Source organism: Podarcis tiliguerta, assembly GCF_965153285.1.
Source record: "Podarcis tiliguerta genome assembly, chromosome: 16".
In the NCBI taxonomy this organism is placed as follows: Eukaryota; Metazoa; Chordata; class Lepidosauria; order Squamata; family Lacertidae; genus Podarcis; species Podarcis tiliguerta.
This window is the reverse complement of record NC_139549.1, coordinates 5,469,132-5,485,693: the sequence shown is the minus strand read 5'-3', so window position 1 is coordinate 5,485,693 and position 16,562 is coordinate 5,469,132. Positions and strand designations below refer to the sequence as shown.

At 47.3% G+C, this 16,562-nt stretch overlaps 2 protein-coding genes and 1 long non-coding RNA gene across 8 annotated transcripts in view; 1 reads left to right on the top strand and 2 right to left on the bottom strand.

Annotated features, from left to right (window-relative positions):
- Positions 1-3,804, top strand: part of LOC310666253 — a 278,050-nt gene extending 274,246 nt beyond the window's left edge. Inside the window, exons 1-3 of one of the 5 annotated variants that reach the window (XR_014505811.1) lie at positions 2-162; positions 2,349-2,448; positions 2,582-3,804. This is a non-coding gene — a long non-coding RNA (uncharacterized lncRNA). Of the gene's footprint in view, position 1; positions 202-392; positions 2,449-2,581 lie in introns of those variants that run through there. The other 4 variants (XR_014505812.1, XR_014505813.1, XR_014505810.1 and 1 more) reach the window with 4 other exon arrangements.
- The window catches only part of LOC310666130 (intelectin-like protein), an 814,635-nt gene that overhangs the window by 255,393 nt on the left and 542,680 nt on the right, over positions 1-16,562 (bottom strand). The window lies entirely within an intron of this gene.
- Positions 3,554-16,562, bottom strand: part of MTMR11 (myotubularin related protein 11) — a 38,479-nt gene continuing 25,470 nt past the window's right edge. For both annotated transcript variants that reach the window (XM_083416544.1, XM_083416545.1), the window contains 4 exons: positions 15,695-15,865; positions 14,880-15,134; positions 11,738-12,019; positions 3,554-7,045 (listed from right to left, as the gene is read on the bottom strand). In XM_083416544.1, coding sequence (XP_083272670.1) covers positions 6,953-7,045; positions 11,738-12,019; positions 14,880-15,134; positions 15,695-15,865 — 801 coding nt within the window. In that variant the 3' untranslated portion in view covers positions 3,554-6,952. The remainder of the gene's footprint in view (positions 7,046-11,737; positions 12,020-14,879; positions 15,135-15,694; positions 15,866-16,562) is intronic.

The window sequence follows — 16,562 nt, the reverse complement described above, 5'->3', positions numbered from 1 at the left end:
CCATCTTAGGAGCGGGCAGTTAAAGACGGCGGCAAACCGGACGTGACGTTGTGAAAAAGCAGTTCGGCCCTCGTCAGGTTTAAACGGAGGAGGTGAAATGCCCGGTCCGGCCGTGTTAAGGTGAAAGCGGCGCCGCCATTTTGAAAGAGGGCGGAAGTTGCGGTACGTAAGAAGGTTCTAACGGAATAAACGCACTATGAGGTAATTCTAATATCGTGTCGTAATAAGATGTATATTATAACACATTATATATATAAATATATATATAATGTGTTATAATAAATAAATATATATATATATATATATATATATAAATATACACACACACACATATATATTTGTGTGTGTGAATGTCATTTGTTTTTTCACCTCAGGGTTTTCTCCTCAGAAATTGTTAGTTTTGCGACTGTTACTATATTCCATATACAGTACTGTATTTGGAGCATAGTACGCAGTATCGTACGTTAATTGTACGCAACAGGAAGCGATAAGGTCGAAATGGCGGTTGGTTGGGGACGTCACTTCCGGTACCATCCCGAGCGTGGCGTGTCCATTCCCTCCCAATACAAAAAACACGGCGAGGGAGAGAAAGCGGCGCTCCTTGCGCGCAAGAGAAAAAAAGGCCAAAAACGCGGGCAAATCAGCGTCGGCTTGGCTCCACCTCGTCCCTCCCCTCCCTCCTGATTGGGTCACTTGCTCTCCAGCATTCGAAAAAGACAGGACTCTGTTTCCCCCAGATTTAGCAGGAGGGTGAATTTTGGGATACAGTATATGCACATATACCTTTTAATGAGGGTGAAAGAGGAGAGCGCAAAATATGGTTTGAAGCTCAACATCAAAAAAGCTAAGATCATGGCCACTGGTCCCATCACCTCCTGGCAGATAGAAAGGGAAGAAATGGAGGCAGTGAGAGATTTTACTTTCTTGGGCTCCATGATCACTGTAGACAGCAGCCACAAAATTAAAAGATGCCTGCTTCTTGGGAGAAAGGCAATGACAAACCTAGACAGCATCTTAAAAAGCAGAGGCATCACCTTGCCAACAAAGGTCCGTATAGTTAAAGCTATGGTTTTCCCAGTAGTGATGTATGGAAGTGAGAGCTGGACCATAAAGAAGGCTGATCGCCGAAGAATGGATGCTTTTGAATTATGGTGCTGGAGGAGACTCTTGAGAGTCCCATGGACTGCAAGAAGATCAAACCTCTCCATTCTGAAGGAAATCAGCCCTGAGTGCTCCCTGGAAGGACAGATCCTGAAGCTGAGGCTCCAAGACTTTGGCCACCTCATGAGAAGAGAAGACTCCCTGGAAAAGACCCTGATGTTGGGAAAGATGGAGGGCACAAGAAGGGGACGACAGAGGACGAGATGGTTGGACAGTGTTCTCGAAGCTACCAGCATGAGTTTGACCAAACTGCGGGAGGCAGTGGAAGACAGGAGTGCCTGGCGGGCTCTGGTCCATGGGGTCACGAAGAGCCGGACACAACTAAACGACTAAACAACAACAATATGCACATATGCAGTGGCTCAACCAATTGGGCTGCTCGCACACCATACATTTAAACCACGAATTTCCATCCACCCCAAATCTTGGCAAGTTTAGTTTACCCCTTGCAGAGCTACAATTCCCAGCACCCTTTACAAACTGCAGTTCCCAAGATAACTTTGAGGGAGCTATGCATAGCTGTCAACATTTCCCTTTTTTAAAGGGAAATTCCCTTATTCCAAATAGGATTCCTCGCAAGAAAGGGGGAAAGTTGACAGCTACGGAGCTATGGGCTTTAAAATGTTTGCCGTGTTGCAGTCCCATTGAAAAACAGCAAGATTCTAGTCCTCGTGGTGAGTTTTGCCTTTTGTGCAGAAGGCTAGTCTCAAAACGCACTCACACTTCCATTTTCTTCTTCGCATTTTTACCCCACCTTTTTCTCCAAGGAGCTCATGGTGATGTGCCCACCTCTCCCTATCTCCTCCTTTCATCCCAAAACCAGAGAGACATCACCCAGATTACACAGCTAACAATCAATATATTTCCCCCGCTTAGCACAAACGCTTGGCTTGGGTGAGCAGCATAACATGAAGAGGGCACAGAAAACGTATAGAATCGGCATAACAGTAGTTGCCCAAAGCCCATCGTAAATTGGGCTTTCACAAATGGGACATATTTGGGCCTGAGGCAGAGATGTCCAAACTTTTTTCAAAGAGGGCCAGATTTGATGAAGTGAAGGGCCGTGAGGGCCGACCAAATTTCTTGACCTTTTTTTACGATTGAAGTTGCTGTGCTTTCTTTATGATTTTACCCCAAAGTTATTGAGCTTTTTAGGATTGAAGTTGTTGATGGTTGTTGTTTTTTAGGATTTTATCCCAAGAAATAAACTGCCACAGAGGCCGGATTGAACCGACCGGCGGGCTGGATTAGGCCCCTGAAACGCACTTTGGACATGCCTGGCCTAAGGTGAGTCACACCTTCCTGTGCGGGGGGTGGGGGGGGTGGTCCTGATTCTAGGGACATACGACAGATGGAAAAATAGGAGTGAGGATCTTCCATATGACATATTTACTAAGAATTAATCCTGGCCTCTTTGCAGGGAGACTAGACGACATTGGCTATTTAGAAAGCATTCATTCCGATGTTTTTGCAGAGAGGTTAGATGATGTGTCGAAGCAGATGTCATCCCACAATTTTGCAGTGTATTTCCCATCTCTTTCAATTCCCTCAAAAGTTCGCTCTTTAAGGAGGCGGGCTTGTTACTGCAGAGCTCACCATCATCCCCTAATTGTGCAATCTGGATTTGAAAATATGTGATTGATTCCCGTCAACAAACAGTGACAGTCTGGAAACACACATATTTTATCCGCCGTATCGGAATGATGCTTCCAGTTTATCTTTCTGGGTGGTAGTAGCAATGACAGAACTGAATTACAAGAAGCTGAAGACGAATTTAAGAGCAGCCATGAGGCTGTCTCAGGGAGAGCGGTCGGGAGCAGAAGGCTCATCCCATCAGCGTTGCAGAAAGACGAGCTCCACTAGGCACCCATGAATTGTTTACTTGCCAGTTGGCCTGATTTTTGTTTTTCCTCCTCCCTCCGTGGCCTTTTACCCTTGTATGTCGTAGTTATGTTTTCTTTTTTGTTTTAAAAAGATTATAAGCCTGTGGGCACCGGGGACTCTTGTTTCAATTGATAGTGCGTAAACCACTATGGGAGACTTTGGGGCTGAAAATCCCAGTGGCAAATGCCGTAAATAAATAAATGAATCGACAAACAAATATATTTCCCCCAGCAGCAGAAAGCCAGGTGCTTCTGGGAAGTCCACAAACAGGGCTTGTGAATGCAACAGTCCAGTGTTGTTTTTTCCTCAGCATCTGGGATACATAAAGGGGGTTCTTTTCTTTCTTTTAATCTCGTGTCTGTTTAAGGAGAGAAGGTTGCAGTGTCACATATTATCCCCTTAAAACAGCTGTAGGACAGTTTGTAGCCAAAGGATGGGGAGGGGGGACGCTTTTCCTCCAACATACAAATGTCCCTGGGAGCAAATCCATTTACAACTACCTGCAGAATTGTATTCACAAGGTACTTATTTATTTATTTGAAATTGTTCTTTAGCTTAAAACTGCTTGTTTCCCCCATTAGCTCTACAAGGCTTCTGGACCAAAGCTTATAAAATGGAAATGGAAACATTTAACAGCAAATATGTAACAGCAGCATTTTAACCCCCTTTGCTTGGGGGCAAAAGGAAAAAAAACACAAAAACCACATATCTTAAATGGAAATACTTTCCCACTATGGATTTTCTCCTGTTAGCGAGGGGGGGAAAACACATTGAAGGAACACGACAACAAGACAGTGCAAACATAATATACAGAAATGGATGCAGAGACGTATTAAGTTCCTAAGTACCAGCATCGCATTTCGGCGTTCCCAGGCAACGGCGTACCGAAGGGCTCCGCTTTGATGATTTATAGATACCAGACATATGAAGCAACATTGAATGCTGCCTGACGAACACTGTTAATGAATTTCCGGGGGGGGGGGCTCCTGTTTTTTAAGAAGCCTCGGGGAAACCTATTATTGAGTATGACGTGGCAGCAGCAGCAACTGTTTTACAGTGGAACGGACTCCCTTGGAAGGTGGCAAACTCTCCTTCCTTGGAGGTTTTTAAGCAGAGGTTGGGTGACCCTCTGCCATGGATGTTTTATCTGTGATTCCTGCATTGCAGAGCATTGGACTAGAATGGTCCTTTGAGTCTCTTCCAACTCTATAATTCTGTGATTTTGGGATAAAGCCCTTTAGAGGACTCTCCAATACATGCACACAGCTGTACCGTGTTCTTTCATTTCTGAACAGTACACACAGCAGAAAATTCCACCATTTCTGCCTAGGGGACAATAATTTGTTGGAGCAGACCAGCTCTTTTTTAATTCATTGTCCTGTTTGCAACCAGGGTGGTCCCTTTATTTAACCACAGGGCAATATCTCAGGCCAGTAAGCAGGCTAGAGGCAGGGGGTGGGATTTCTCTCACATACATAACATGCCATTTCTCAATAAGTGCTATATTTTTTTAAAAAAAGCTTCTCTGAACATCTGTTTTGGCACCTCTTCCACACCAAACATTTTTTTTAAAAAAAAAGTGACTGCGGAAATGACCACAGAAAGTGCTAAAGAAGAACTGGGGTGTGTATGTACCCCAGAACTGGCCAGAAAATCTGGTTTACAGATTGCGAAAGCATGATTTCCCAGTTTAATAATAATAATAAAGCTTCCCGTCAGTTCTGTCCAGAGCTTTGAGGCCATAAGATTTATTGCTCAGCTTGGCAGGAAAGAAAAATCTGCTGTCGGGAGAATCCTTGGAAAATCCTCCTGAACATTTCACTTTCCAAAGTTTGTTCAAACTTATTTGCAAGCCCTTGTTGCAGCCTTGTGGGTGCAGATCTAATGAGGTTGGGGCCCGCTCAGCACTGGGATCCCAAAGCATCAAAATATTGATTACTCGGCAACAGTTGAAAAGGAAAAGTCACCCCACCATCTCTGATAGAGGAGGAACAACAACATTTCACTTCCATTCCCCTACAAAGACGAGCAAGATTCTAATACTCCAGGGTTGTTGTTTGGTTTTTCACAAACTGCAAAGGAAAGCTCACGCCTAACACTGCAGTCTAGGGACTGAAGGAGGTGCTGGTCCACTAGCCAATTTCTCGTGGGCTGCCTGACGCTTGCAAATATGCCTGGACGAAGCAGATATTCTGTGCAAGAGTCTTCTGGATGAGGCCAAGGGGACTCGCCTAGTTCAGAATCCTGTTCTCACAACCAGATGCCTCCAAGGAACCCACACGCCGGATTGAAGCACAATAGCATTGCCCCCTCCTGTGGTCTCCAGCAACTGGGGTTCAGAGGCATTTCTTCCTCCAACTACAGAGGCAGAGCATAGCCATCCTGGCTAGTAAAGGAAAAGGTAAAGGGATCCCTGACCATTAGGTCCAGTTGTGGCTGACTCTGGGGTTGCGGCGCTCATCTCACTTTATTGGCTGAGGGAGCCGGTGTACAGCATGTGGCCAGCATGACTAAGCCACTTCTGGCGAACCAGAGCAGTGCACGGAAACGCCGTTTACCTTCCTGCCGGAGTGGTACCTATTTATCTACTTGCACTTTGACATGCTTTCAAACTGCTAGGTTGGCAGGAGCTGGAACCGAGCAACGGGAGCTCATCCAGTAGCGGGGATTCGAACCGCCGACCTTCTGATCGGCAAGTCCTAGGCTCTGTGGTTTAACCCACAGTGCCACCCGCATCCCTATATCCTGACTGGTAGCCCTCGATAACTCTCTCCTCCATGAGCGTGTCTAATCCTCTTTTAAAGCCATCTGGGCTGGGGGCCATCACTGCCTCCTGTGGTGCTCTCAAGATGTTGTTGATCTCCAAGCCCCCTTGCAGCTGCAGCAGCCAGTGCAACCAGTGGTTAGGCACGACAGCGAGAGCCGAAGCCCTCCAACATCTGGAGGGAACTGTATTGGCTACCCCACATTTTAAGTGTTACGAGAAATGGACATTTTGGGAACATATAGGTCAATACCCCTTAGTGGGTTCTAGGAGTCATAGAGAGTAAAGCAGACTACACAGAGCTGGTCAGCCCACTCTGGGCTACCAGGCACTTCCAGGCAGGTGTTTATTATGGGATGGTTGCTGCTCGAGCATTCAGGCCTTTTGGGGAGGGCATCGTGACAGAAACATCAGAATGCCAGCAGCCCATGTTATTCCCCGCTGCCCCCCACCCACCAAATTTAATCTGGATCAATGACACGTCACACATTTAAGGCACATGACTTCTCCCAAAGAATCCTGGGAACCGTAGTTGGTGATCTTTAGCGCACCTGACAAACTACATTTCCCAAGATTCTTTGGGGGGAGCCACATAAATGTATGCGGCTTTAATAAGTTTTCTAATTTAAAAAAAAAAAACCAAAGCAAACACCTGATGGCAGGCACCCAATATCGCAGCGATATTAAGCGCCACGTCGCTTTGCAATCAAAACAGAACATTTAGGGCGAATATAAATTCAGGACAGAACTGCAGGTGGGTCAATAAGATCTGTTTGCTGAGCCAGGCAACTTCAGAACAGACACTTCCGATGATTCGGGGCACGGTTGTCCAGCCACAAACATCAATCCCATACCCAGTTTCTCCCAACTGGGTAAGATTTCCAAATGGAGCTCTGTGAAAATTGCAGGGGGTTGGACTGGATGACCCTTGGAGTCCCTTCCAACTCGACGATTCTAGGTCTCTGAAATGTGCATATTGCAGCATATTGCAACTGTTGTCTCTTCTTGGAAAGCGGGATGCACCAGGTCTGCATTGGATACGCTGAGGGCCTGCCCCGTTCTTGATGGGGTGGCAGGAGGGAGCTCCAGGCAGTCTGCATGGGCTCTGCGTGGAACGCTTCGGCCTTCTCAAGCATCGTGTCACTAGCTTCCTCTGGCTTGCCAGTAGTTCAGCCGCTCTTGGAGCAGGTCCAGTTCCTCAGTGAGGCCCACAATGCTGGGAGCGAAGAGGCCGACCTGAAGAGAAAGGAAAGACTGCTGTTTCTACAAAAGCAATGCCTAAACCACATTGTAACAGCAGCAGACAAGACTTCACAGCTGTGGAATAAATGAATGAATGAATAAATAAATAAATAAATAAAACATTTTATTGATGCCCCGCCCTCCCCAGCCAAGACCGGGCTCAGGGCGGCTAACACCAGGTAAAAACAATTGATTAAAATACAACTTAAAAAGAAGATTAAGTACAACATTAAAATGCAGCCTCATTTCAGTAGAAACTCAAATCAAAAACTTTTTGGGGATTAAAACGTCAAATCTTCACCAAAGGCCAACTATCCAAACTGGTCCTACGTGGGCCAGAAAAAAGCCAGGGAAGTCCCCAAATAAGAGTTCCATCACAGAAGGAGAAAGGAAAAAAGAAGAGGGAGAGGGAATCAAATTGATTCCAAGCCAAAGGCCAAGTAGAACAACTCTGTCTTACAGGCCCTGCGGAAAGAAATCAGATCCTGCAGGGCCCTGGCCTCATGAGACAGAGCGTTCCACCAGGCCGGAGCCAGTGCTGCGAAGGCCCTGTCCCTGGTTGAGGCTAATCTGACTTCCCTAGGGCCCGGGACCACTAGGGTGTTGCTATTTATGGACATTAAGGTCCTCCGCGGGGCATATCGGGAGAGATGGTCCCTCCCTACTGGACAGGGGACTGGACGAGATGACCCTTGCAGGGACATCCCAGGGCCGTCTTAAACATCTCTGGCACTGTGGTGCAATGATTCCCCACCACCACCATTTCCCAGAGTTGCTGACCTTTTTTAGGGAGGACGGCACTGCCAGCAACGCGCCCAGCTTTGCAGGGCTGGAGGAGGCGGGCAGCGGCTGGAGGGCGGCCCCTCCAGCAGGGAAGAGGCGGAGGATGGACGCAGCAGTTCCCAGCTCAGCTGGCCACTTCGTGCCGTGGTGGCCACGGCAGGCAGAAGCTCCGTGTTCAGCGCTGCTTTGGCGCAACATGGCGGAGGCGGGCGATGGCAGTAAGCTGATGTTGGAGGCACCACATCCAGCCTCTGCCTCTTCCCTGGCGCCCTCCAGAACTCGGCGCCCTGCGCCACCCGCCTCTATGGGTAAGACGCCCCCGGTCCCTCCCTACTCTACCATTCTGTGAAACAGCAATGTTTACATCTGTAACCCCGCCCATTTTTTGCCTACCACAGACACGTGACCTTGGGGATCACAGAATCATAAGGTTGAATGTGATCCTAAGGATCACTTGGTCCAACCCCCTGCAACGCAGGAACATGCAGCTGTTCCTTACGGGGATCAAACCTGCAACCGTGGCGTCATCAGCACCACACTCTTAACCAACCGAGCTATCCCACCTTGAAGACTGGCAAGAAGAGGAGGCAGCCCCTCGAGCTGGGAGAAAGGTTCTCCATCTCTGCGCAAAGCGGAAAGAGACTTATGTCGCCAGCAAGGACCACCACTGGCTTGGGGGGAGAGGGTTTTCATACCCTCCTTTTAAATTGGCTCGCTTGTACAGTGGTGCCCCGCAAGACGAATGCCTCGCAAGACGAAAAACCCGCTAGACAAAAGGGTTTTCCGTTTTTCGATGCACTTCGCAGGACAAATTTCCCTATGGGCTTGCTTTGCAAGACGAAAATGTCTTGCGAGTCTTGAGATTTTTTTTCGCTCCCCACCCCCTTTTTCTAAGCCGCTAAACCGCTTATAGCGTTTTAGCAGCTAATCCGCTAATCCCTTAAACCTTTAATAGCCGCTAATAGCCGCTAAACCGCTAATAGCGCTAATCCGCTAATAGGGTTGCTTCGCAAGACAAAAAAAACGCTAGGCGAAGAGACTCACGGAACAAATTAATTTCGACTTGCGAGGCACCACTGTATAGGAATATATCAGAGCCCTGCTTGGATCAAGCCAAAGAAGGCCCATCTAGTTCAGCCTGCTGTTCTCACGGTGGCCAACCAAATGTTCTGTTCGGAAGACCGCAACCAGGACCTGAATGCAACATCGGTAAACTCCCTTCCTGCAGTTTCCAGCAACTCGGATTCAGAAGCATATATTGCCTCTGATCATGGCTGGTAGCCACTGATAGCCTTTTTCTCCATGACTTAGTCCAGTCCTCTTCCAAAGCCATCCAAGTTGACAGCCATCCCTGGCTCCTAGGGGAGCGAGTTCCATAGTTTGCACTATGTGAAGAAGTCCTCTTTTTAATCTTTCCTGAATTTTCCAACATTCAACTTCAAGTCCTGCCGTTAAGAGAGAGGCAGAAATACTTTTCTGCATTCAATTTTATCAACGCCAGGCATAATTTTCTAAGCGTCTAGCATCCCTTGTTCCTATTTCCACCCGCAGGACTTTTGCTTCAGAACTCGTTTCCAAATCCCTGTTATTTATTTCCTCTTTTAATGAACTGGCGCAGGCTGGAAGGGGCAGGATACAGTGGCTGCCTAATAGACTGGCCTCTGGAGACCTAGCTGTGAAGAATCTGTTTCTAATCATGAGCTGCTAAAGGCAGCTATCAACATCAGGAAGTCGTCCTCACTTCATCTTCTGGTTTCCTCCTCACTGCTTCCACAACTGACGGTAGATTTGAGGATCACTGTTTGCAAAACGGTGGGTCTAGCTGCTTCCGAGTCCTTAACTCAGAAGCAAGGTCTGCAACTTCAGCACAGCTGAAGATCAGCTGGTTGAAATTGTGCAAATTACATCCAAGCAAGAAGCTCGTATTTGTGCTGTGTCTGCTGGGGTTCCCTGGCACGGAAAGAGCTTTTAAAAATTATTATTAAGGATTTTCTTGTTTTACAGAAGTAAGTGTAATGCCTCGTATTTCCCCCCCCCCCCATGTAACATTTTTACAAATCCGTTTCATTTGTTGAGGCATTAGGGGGAGAAGAAAAAAAGAAAGGGGGGGTGGAGAGAGGGAAGATGGATGGGGCTGGGGTCGGGTGGCGGTGTTTCTATTATGTTTAATGTATGTAGAGTTTGGGGTCAGCGTTGTTTGTGTTGTTCACTTGTGTTCCTTTGGTGGTGAGAGAGGTTGGGGTTGGCCTAGGGTGTGATTGTTTGCTTGTGGTTGGCTGTGGTGATCTTCGTTTTCGTGTGTGAGTGAGGTGGGTGGGTGTTTTGGATCAGGTTAGCCATATTGATTTGTATGCTGTTGGTGGATTATTGTCATTGTCCTGTTGGGCTGTGTATGTGATAAAGGGGAGCCATACCGGGGTGAAAGCGTACTCTTCTGTTTGTCCCCGTCTCGGTTTCAGTTTATTGGTTAATTTTTCTAGCAGGGCTGTTTCCCATACTATTTGGTACCATTGGTCCATGCTTACTCCTGACAGGTCTCTCCAGTGTCTGGTTATGGAGCTTTTAAGCTCTCTGCTTTGCTTGCTGGGCAAGACCCTTCAGGACATGAGCTCTGGAAGTGCTGAGGATTCTCTCTCGCAGCGCCAAGGGTTTTGGTGTATGAGATTTTCATGTAAATATGGAACCCTTGCAACCAAAATCCCACCCTCCCCACATAATATGTGCTCATACTGTAAAGGTAAAGGGACCCCTGACCATTAGGTCCAGTCGTGGCCAACTTTGGGGTTGCGGCGCTCATCTCGCTTTACTGGCAGAGGGAGCTGGCATACAGCTTCCGGGTCATGTGGCCAGCATGACTAAGCCGCTTCTGGCGAACCAGAGCAGCGCACGGAAACACCGCCGAAGCGGTACCTATTTATCTACTTGCACTTTGACGTGCTTTCGAACTGCTAGGTTGGCAGGAGCTGGGACCGAGCAACGGGAGCTCACACCGTCGCGGGGATTTGAACCGCCGACCTTCTGATCGGCAAGTCCTAGGCTCTGTGGTTTAACCCACAGAGCCACCCACGTCGGCTCATACTGTAATAATGAGGGGAAAACCCTTTCATAAAAGAATCCAAAAGTAGTTTGGACACTAGATGGCACCACACAGCTCCAAACCTCTACCTCTTGGGATTCCTACCCGTTAGCCCCTCTGTATACATTCTCCTCCCCATACCATGAAATTATCATTAATTTTTATTATTTTTATCATCACCACCATTGGTTTATTAATCGCCTTCTAAACTTCCACCTTGAGGCGTTTTGTGCATAAGGTAAATGGAACCAAAAACACATTTAACGAATTGGGTTGTCAATCAGCATATCCTCCCTGCCTCATTTCTGTCCGTCTTCTCAGAAGTTGGAGTTCTTCATGACATTTTAGTTAGTTAGTTTTTTAGATTTGAACTGCTGCTAGGAGGCCAGTTGTGGTGGGATGACAAACTGTAAAAGTTTTAGAACGAACATACCATACTTTTCCGTGTATAAGACAAGGTTTTTTTCTGAGAAAATAATGTCAAAAATGGGAGGTCGTCTTATACATGGATAGTCCAGAGTGGGGACAAAAATCCCCCCCCCAAAAAGCTCAGCAACTCTGGGCAATCTCCCCCCATTTTCTTAATTTTGAGTCCCCAAAAATAGGGGGCGTCTTATACACAGGAACGTGCTATACACCGAAAAATACGGTATAAATAAATCGCTTCCCTCTGCTTGTGGAACAGCTCCTATTAATGGCTGGACTTTTTGAACCCAAGAAAGATGAGGAAGCGTTTTTTTGCAGAACGCAGGCTGGGTTCTCTAATGACCACCTCTCAACCTGCCCGCGATTCTGTTATTTTGTGCTACGCCTCTGCTGTTTCGTACCTGGGTTTCCGGGCTACCACGAAGGTAGCACCTCCTCCACAAGCGGACGGAGGGCCCTGCGTATGATGGCAGAAGGAGCAGCCCGTCGTGATGGAGGAGGAAGCTCCGGGTTTTGCACCTCCGCGACCTGTCCTGCTCCCTGGGGGCCTCCGAGCCCTGAGACCGCCGGGAGCCTTTCTTGGCGAGGGAGCCGTTTTTCCAGGGGAAGAAGTGGGCCTGCAGAGAGAGGGAGCCCTTGGAGAACAAGTACAGGGTCCTTTTCCCAGGAGGAGCGTTTTCCATCTGGAGGAAGGAAGGGGGAAAGCTCAGAACATCGGAAGAGCGGAGAAACCAGGTCTTGGATCTGATCCTGGCAACTCAAACAGTAATTGCAACTCCCTGGAAAACAGTCCCAAATCTCACACAGTGCGCTTGGTGTGCCGCTCACTCTGGAATATAGCTATGAGGGGGGAAATGTCCATTAAACTTTAATTAGTTTAATGTTAAGTAAACGTCCAGTGCGCTTCCAACGCCATAAATCTTATCTCAGCAGAGAATTTCGTGCAGCGGTAGAAGGAAGGCAGGAGAGGCAGTACCTTTCAATGAAGAATCCTGGAGCAAGCACTTTGGAATTCAGGAAAAAAAACTTTATTTACAAAAGAAAAACCCTGGCGATAAAGCACACATGCTTTTATCTCCGGCCTAAAGAAAACTTTAAACTTAACTCATATCAGCAAACACGCCCATGGCCACAAACTGAGTCTGTGAGTCAGGTCAAAAAAAGGGGCAGAGAAGAAAGAACACATGGGTGAACTGACTATTTATACAAACTAACTCACATTCCTGGATGCTTAATGACTTCCAGCTGCTCAGTGATTAGAGCGACTTGTTACCTCTTAACCCTTTAGTACCAACAGAAATTAGTACATAATTTGAGATTTTGACGAGGGCTAGAACCTCCAGACGCTTTTTATATGATTTGGCATTCCCTTAGTACATACTGTATGTGTGCGGCGGAGCAGTCTTCAAGACAACTCTCATCTCAAGCCTTGAAAAATCTGGAACTAGACTTGATAAATGAGATGGTGCTGATATTCTTTTTTGTTTGTTTGTTTTGCATATTTAATGCAGAAACAAAAAATCCCACAAGAACACACACATATTTTTTTCTTGCACCCGGTTATATTAAACCATGTGCAACTTTGTGCATTCTATGTGCCTGTTTTATAGTTTTGTTTTTCATCTTTTAATTTTTATCTGTTGTTCTTATAGAATCATAGAACTGTAAGGGTAGAAGGGACCCACAAGGGCCATCTAGTCCAGCCCCCTGCCGTGTAGGAATCTTCTGCCCAGCTCATGCGTTTCAAATGCATGGGTCAGACTAGAAACAGGGATGATGAAAGTCGAAGCTCATATTAGTCTAACATCAATATATAAGTGGCTAACTCTGAAACTGCTCCCCCGAGGAATAGCCCCATTGATTCTGAGTGACCAGTTTCAGTCTGGCAGACAGCAGTTTTAAACACTCTTCAGAAACTGGGCCTTGCTCCCCAAACCTTCATAACTATGGGCCTGGGCCAAGCTAGATCCGTGGTTAGGCAAAGAATCATGGACATAGAGAGATAACAGGTCTGTACACGGGTCCCAGATTATAAAATCATAGAAAACGGGAGATACGTAGCCGCTCCAGCAGCATATCTCTATTTCCTCGCATCCAGAAATGCAAGAAGGGCTTTCACTCTTGCTAGAAGCTCAGCCTTGCCCTTACCGGTTCTGGAAGGCTCCTATAGAAGAGGCCCATATGCACAGAGATTTTGCGCCTGCCCATTAGGGAAAATAGGAATCCCTGAACATACCGTATTTTTTGCTCTATAAGACTCACTCTTTCCCTCCTAAAAAGTAAGGGGAAATGTGTGTGCGTCTCATGGAGCGAATGCAGGCTGCGCAGCTATCCCAGAAGCCAGAACAGCAAGAGGGATCACTGCTTTCGCTGCGCAGCAATCCCTCTTGCTGTTCTGGCTTCTGAAATTCAGAATATATTTTTTCTTGTTTTCCTCCTCCAAAAACTAGGTGCGTCTTATGGTCTGGTGCGTCTTATAGAGCAAAAAATACGGTATATATTTTTAGATGTCCTTTTTATGTCGAGATCTGTTGTGACACCGTTGATCCTTTGCTGAAGAGGCTCGCCGATCTTTCAGACAAGTCTAAACTTCATTCTCTCCTCTTAGGCAAAGATCACAAGACGACCTGGCTGGTAGCCAGATTCTGCGCCCAGATCTGTAGGCACAGATCATCCTCTAGAATAAAATAGTTTACTAGGGAAATGCTGAAGTTGCCCTTTATGGTAGCCCAATTCTCAGTTGTACGGGTGTATGTATATATCTCAATTTTAACTCATGAGCTATTGCTGCAATCTGCTCCGATTGTATATTTTATCTTTATGAACGCTGCTATTATTGTGTTGTGCGAGCTGGTCTTTGACCGTAATAAATCATCTAAATTATCTATGTATTTGCCCAGCGCAGGGCTTGGAGCCACGATCCTGAGATTAAGAGGCTCAATGCTCTACCCTCTGAGCCAGCCCAGGTTGGCATCCTGAGCTAGCATCCTGTTCTCACAGTGGCCAAATTCTCCTAAGAACCTGGAAGTCCAGAGAGACTGTCTCTAGACATGGAGGTTCTATAAGAGCAGTGTAGTTTCAAATTGGATGGGAGATTGTGTGTTGAGATTCCTGCATTGCAGGGGGTTGGACTAGATGACCCTCGGGACCCCTTCCAATTCTGTGGTTCCTTCAGAACAGCCCTGCTGGATCACGCCAATGCCCATCAGCTCCAGCATCATCTTCCCACAGTGGCCACCAAGATGCCTGTTGAAAACCCACAGGCGGGAATTCAACACAAGAGCAAACCCTTTCTTAAGTCAAGAGCAAACTGCTTTCTTAAGTCAACCCTTTTTTTGGAACCATGAGGACTGGAACCTTGTAAAGACAGCTTCCTGCATTCCTGTGGGTTACAGAGTTAGATCTAAACAGGGAAAGGTGCTGCTGGAACCTAGTGCCCTGCCAGACTGGGAGATGCCAAAGATTTCTACCCGTACTCTGGCTCTGAATCCACCAGCCCAAGTTGTGGAAACGACCTCCATGCCTTCCCAAACAAACACAAACCTTGCCGATGTTTTGGGGTAGGAAGTTCCCGTTCAGAGCCCCGCCGTTGCTGCCGCCATTCCCGCTGCGTCTGTAGCAGGGGTTCCGGAACCGCGCCATGTGCCGGGGGCTGTATCTCAAGGACCAGTCCCAGATGGTGGGCAGGGAGGCCCCCGTGGCTTCCTTGACCGGGTAGCCGTCTTTCTCCAAAATCTCCAGGCAGAGGGGTTCTCGCCAGCCGTTGATGGGAGTGTAGAGCTGCGTGAGAAAACGGTTCTGGGGGGAGAGAGAGGGGTGGCGGTATATAAACTGACCCTTCCCAAAATGCATATATTCTTTTCCACTTGTATGGATTTTATTGGCCAAAGAAACATTGCAACAATAGTGGCCTGCTCTCTACAGCAGGGATCAGCAAACTTTTTCAGCAGGGGGCCGGTCCACCATGCCTCAGACCTTGTGGGGGGCCAGACTATATTTGGGGGGGGGGGGAAATGAATGAATTCCTATGCTCCACAAGTAACCCAGAGATGTATTTTAAATAAAAGGATACATTCTCCACCTCCATTGTTCTGCCCGGACACTGAGGTCAAATATTGAAGTCCTGAGCCATCACAGCCTTGAGGACCAGCAATCCGAATTATTAAGATCAAAGGTTTTCCAGGGTTTGGCAATACAGCCCCTAGGCTGCTGTCAAGAGGTGAGAGAGGAGTGCTTTACTTTCCCAGAATCCCATTCTGTTTCCATGCAATGGCACAGAAATACAATAAATCAGCTCAAATATATAGGTTTACAAGTGCCAGACCAGGCTGGGTGTCCGCCCCCCAAGCTCAACTCACCTGGTTCCTCCGCCCTCTCTCCCACTGGCAGTTGAAGAGGAAGGTGCTGGAGAATGGGACAAAGCTGCTTTCGTGCAGAGCCACCAGGTAGGCCTCAGTGAACTGGAAGGACCCGGGAAACTGCTGCAAGAGCTGCCAGGTGCAGTCTAGGAACAGCAGGAAGACCGGCGACTGCAAAAAGGGGTGGAAAGAGACTGACATGCTCCCATTTCTTTTCCCTGAGCACATTTATTCTCTCCTCCTCCTCCACGGAGAAAGGCTTCAGGTCAGGGATGGAGCATCTGAGGCTTTCTGTGTTCTTCTTTCCATGGGACCCTTACTCAGAACAATGAGGACCAGAACCTTACTTTGATTTTGGGCAAAGTCTGCAGCACTAAAGCATCACTTGGCCACTTTGATTGGTGGGGCGCCCTTACAGAGGCTACATAATACCCGTTCTGCATTTTGTAAGAATCTGATCTTTCAAATTCAGTATCCCTGAAGGAGCATCTTAAAAAGCAGAGACATCACCTTGCCAACAAAGGTCCGTATAGTAAAAGCTATGGTTTTCTCAGTAGTGGTGTATGGAAGTGAGAGCTGGACCATAAAGAAGGCTGATCGCCGAAGAATGGATGCTTTTGAATTATGGTGCTGGAGGAGACTCTTGAGAGTCCCATGGACTGCCAGAAGATCAAACCTCTCCATTGTGAAGGAAATCAGCCCTGAGTGCTCACTGGAAGGACAGATCCTGAAGCTGAGGCTCCAATACTTTGGCCACCTCATGAGAAGAGAAGACTCCCTGGAAAAGACCCTGATGTTGGGAAAGATGGAGGGCACAAGGAGAAGGGGACGAGAGAGGACAAGATGGTTGGACAATGTTCTTGAAGCC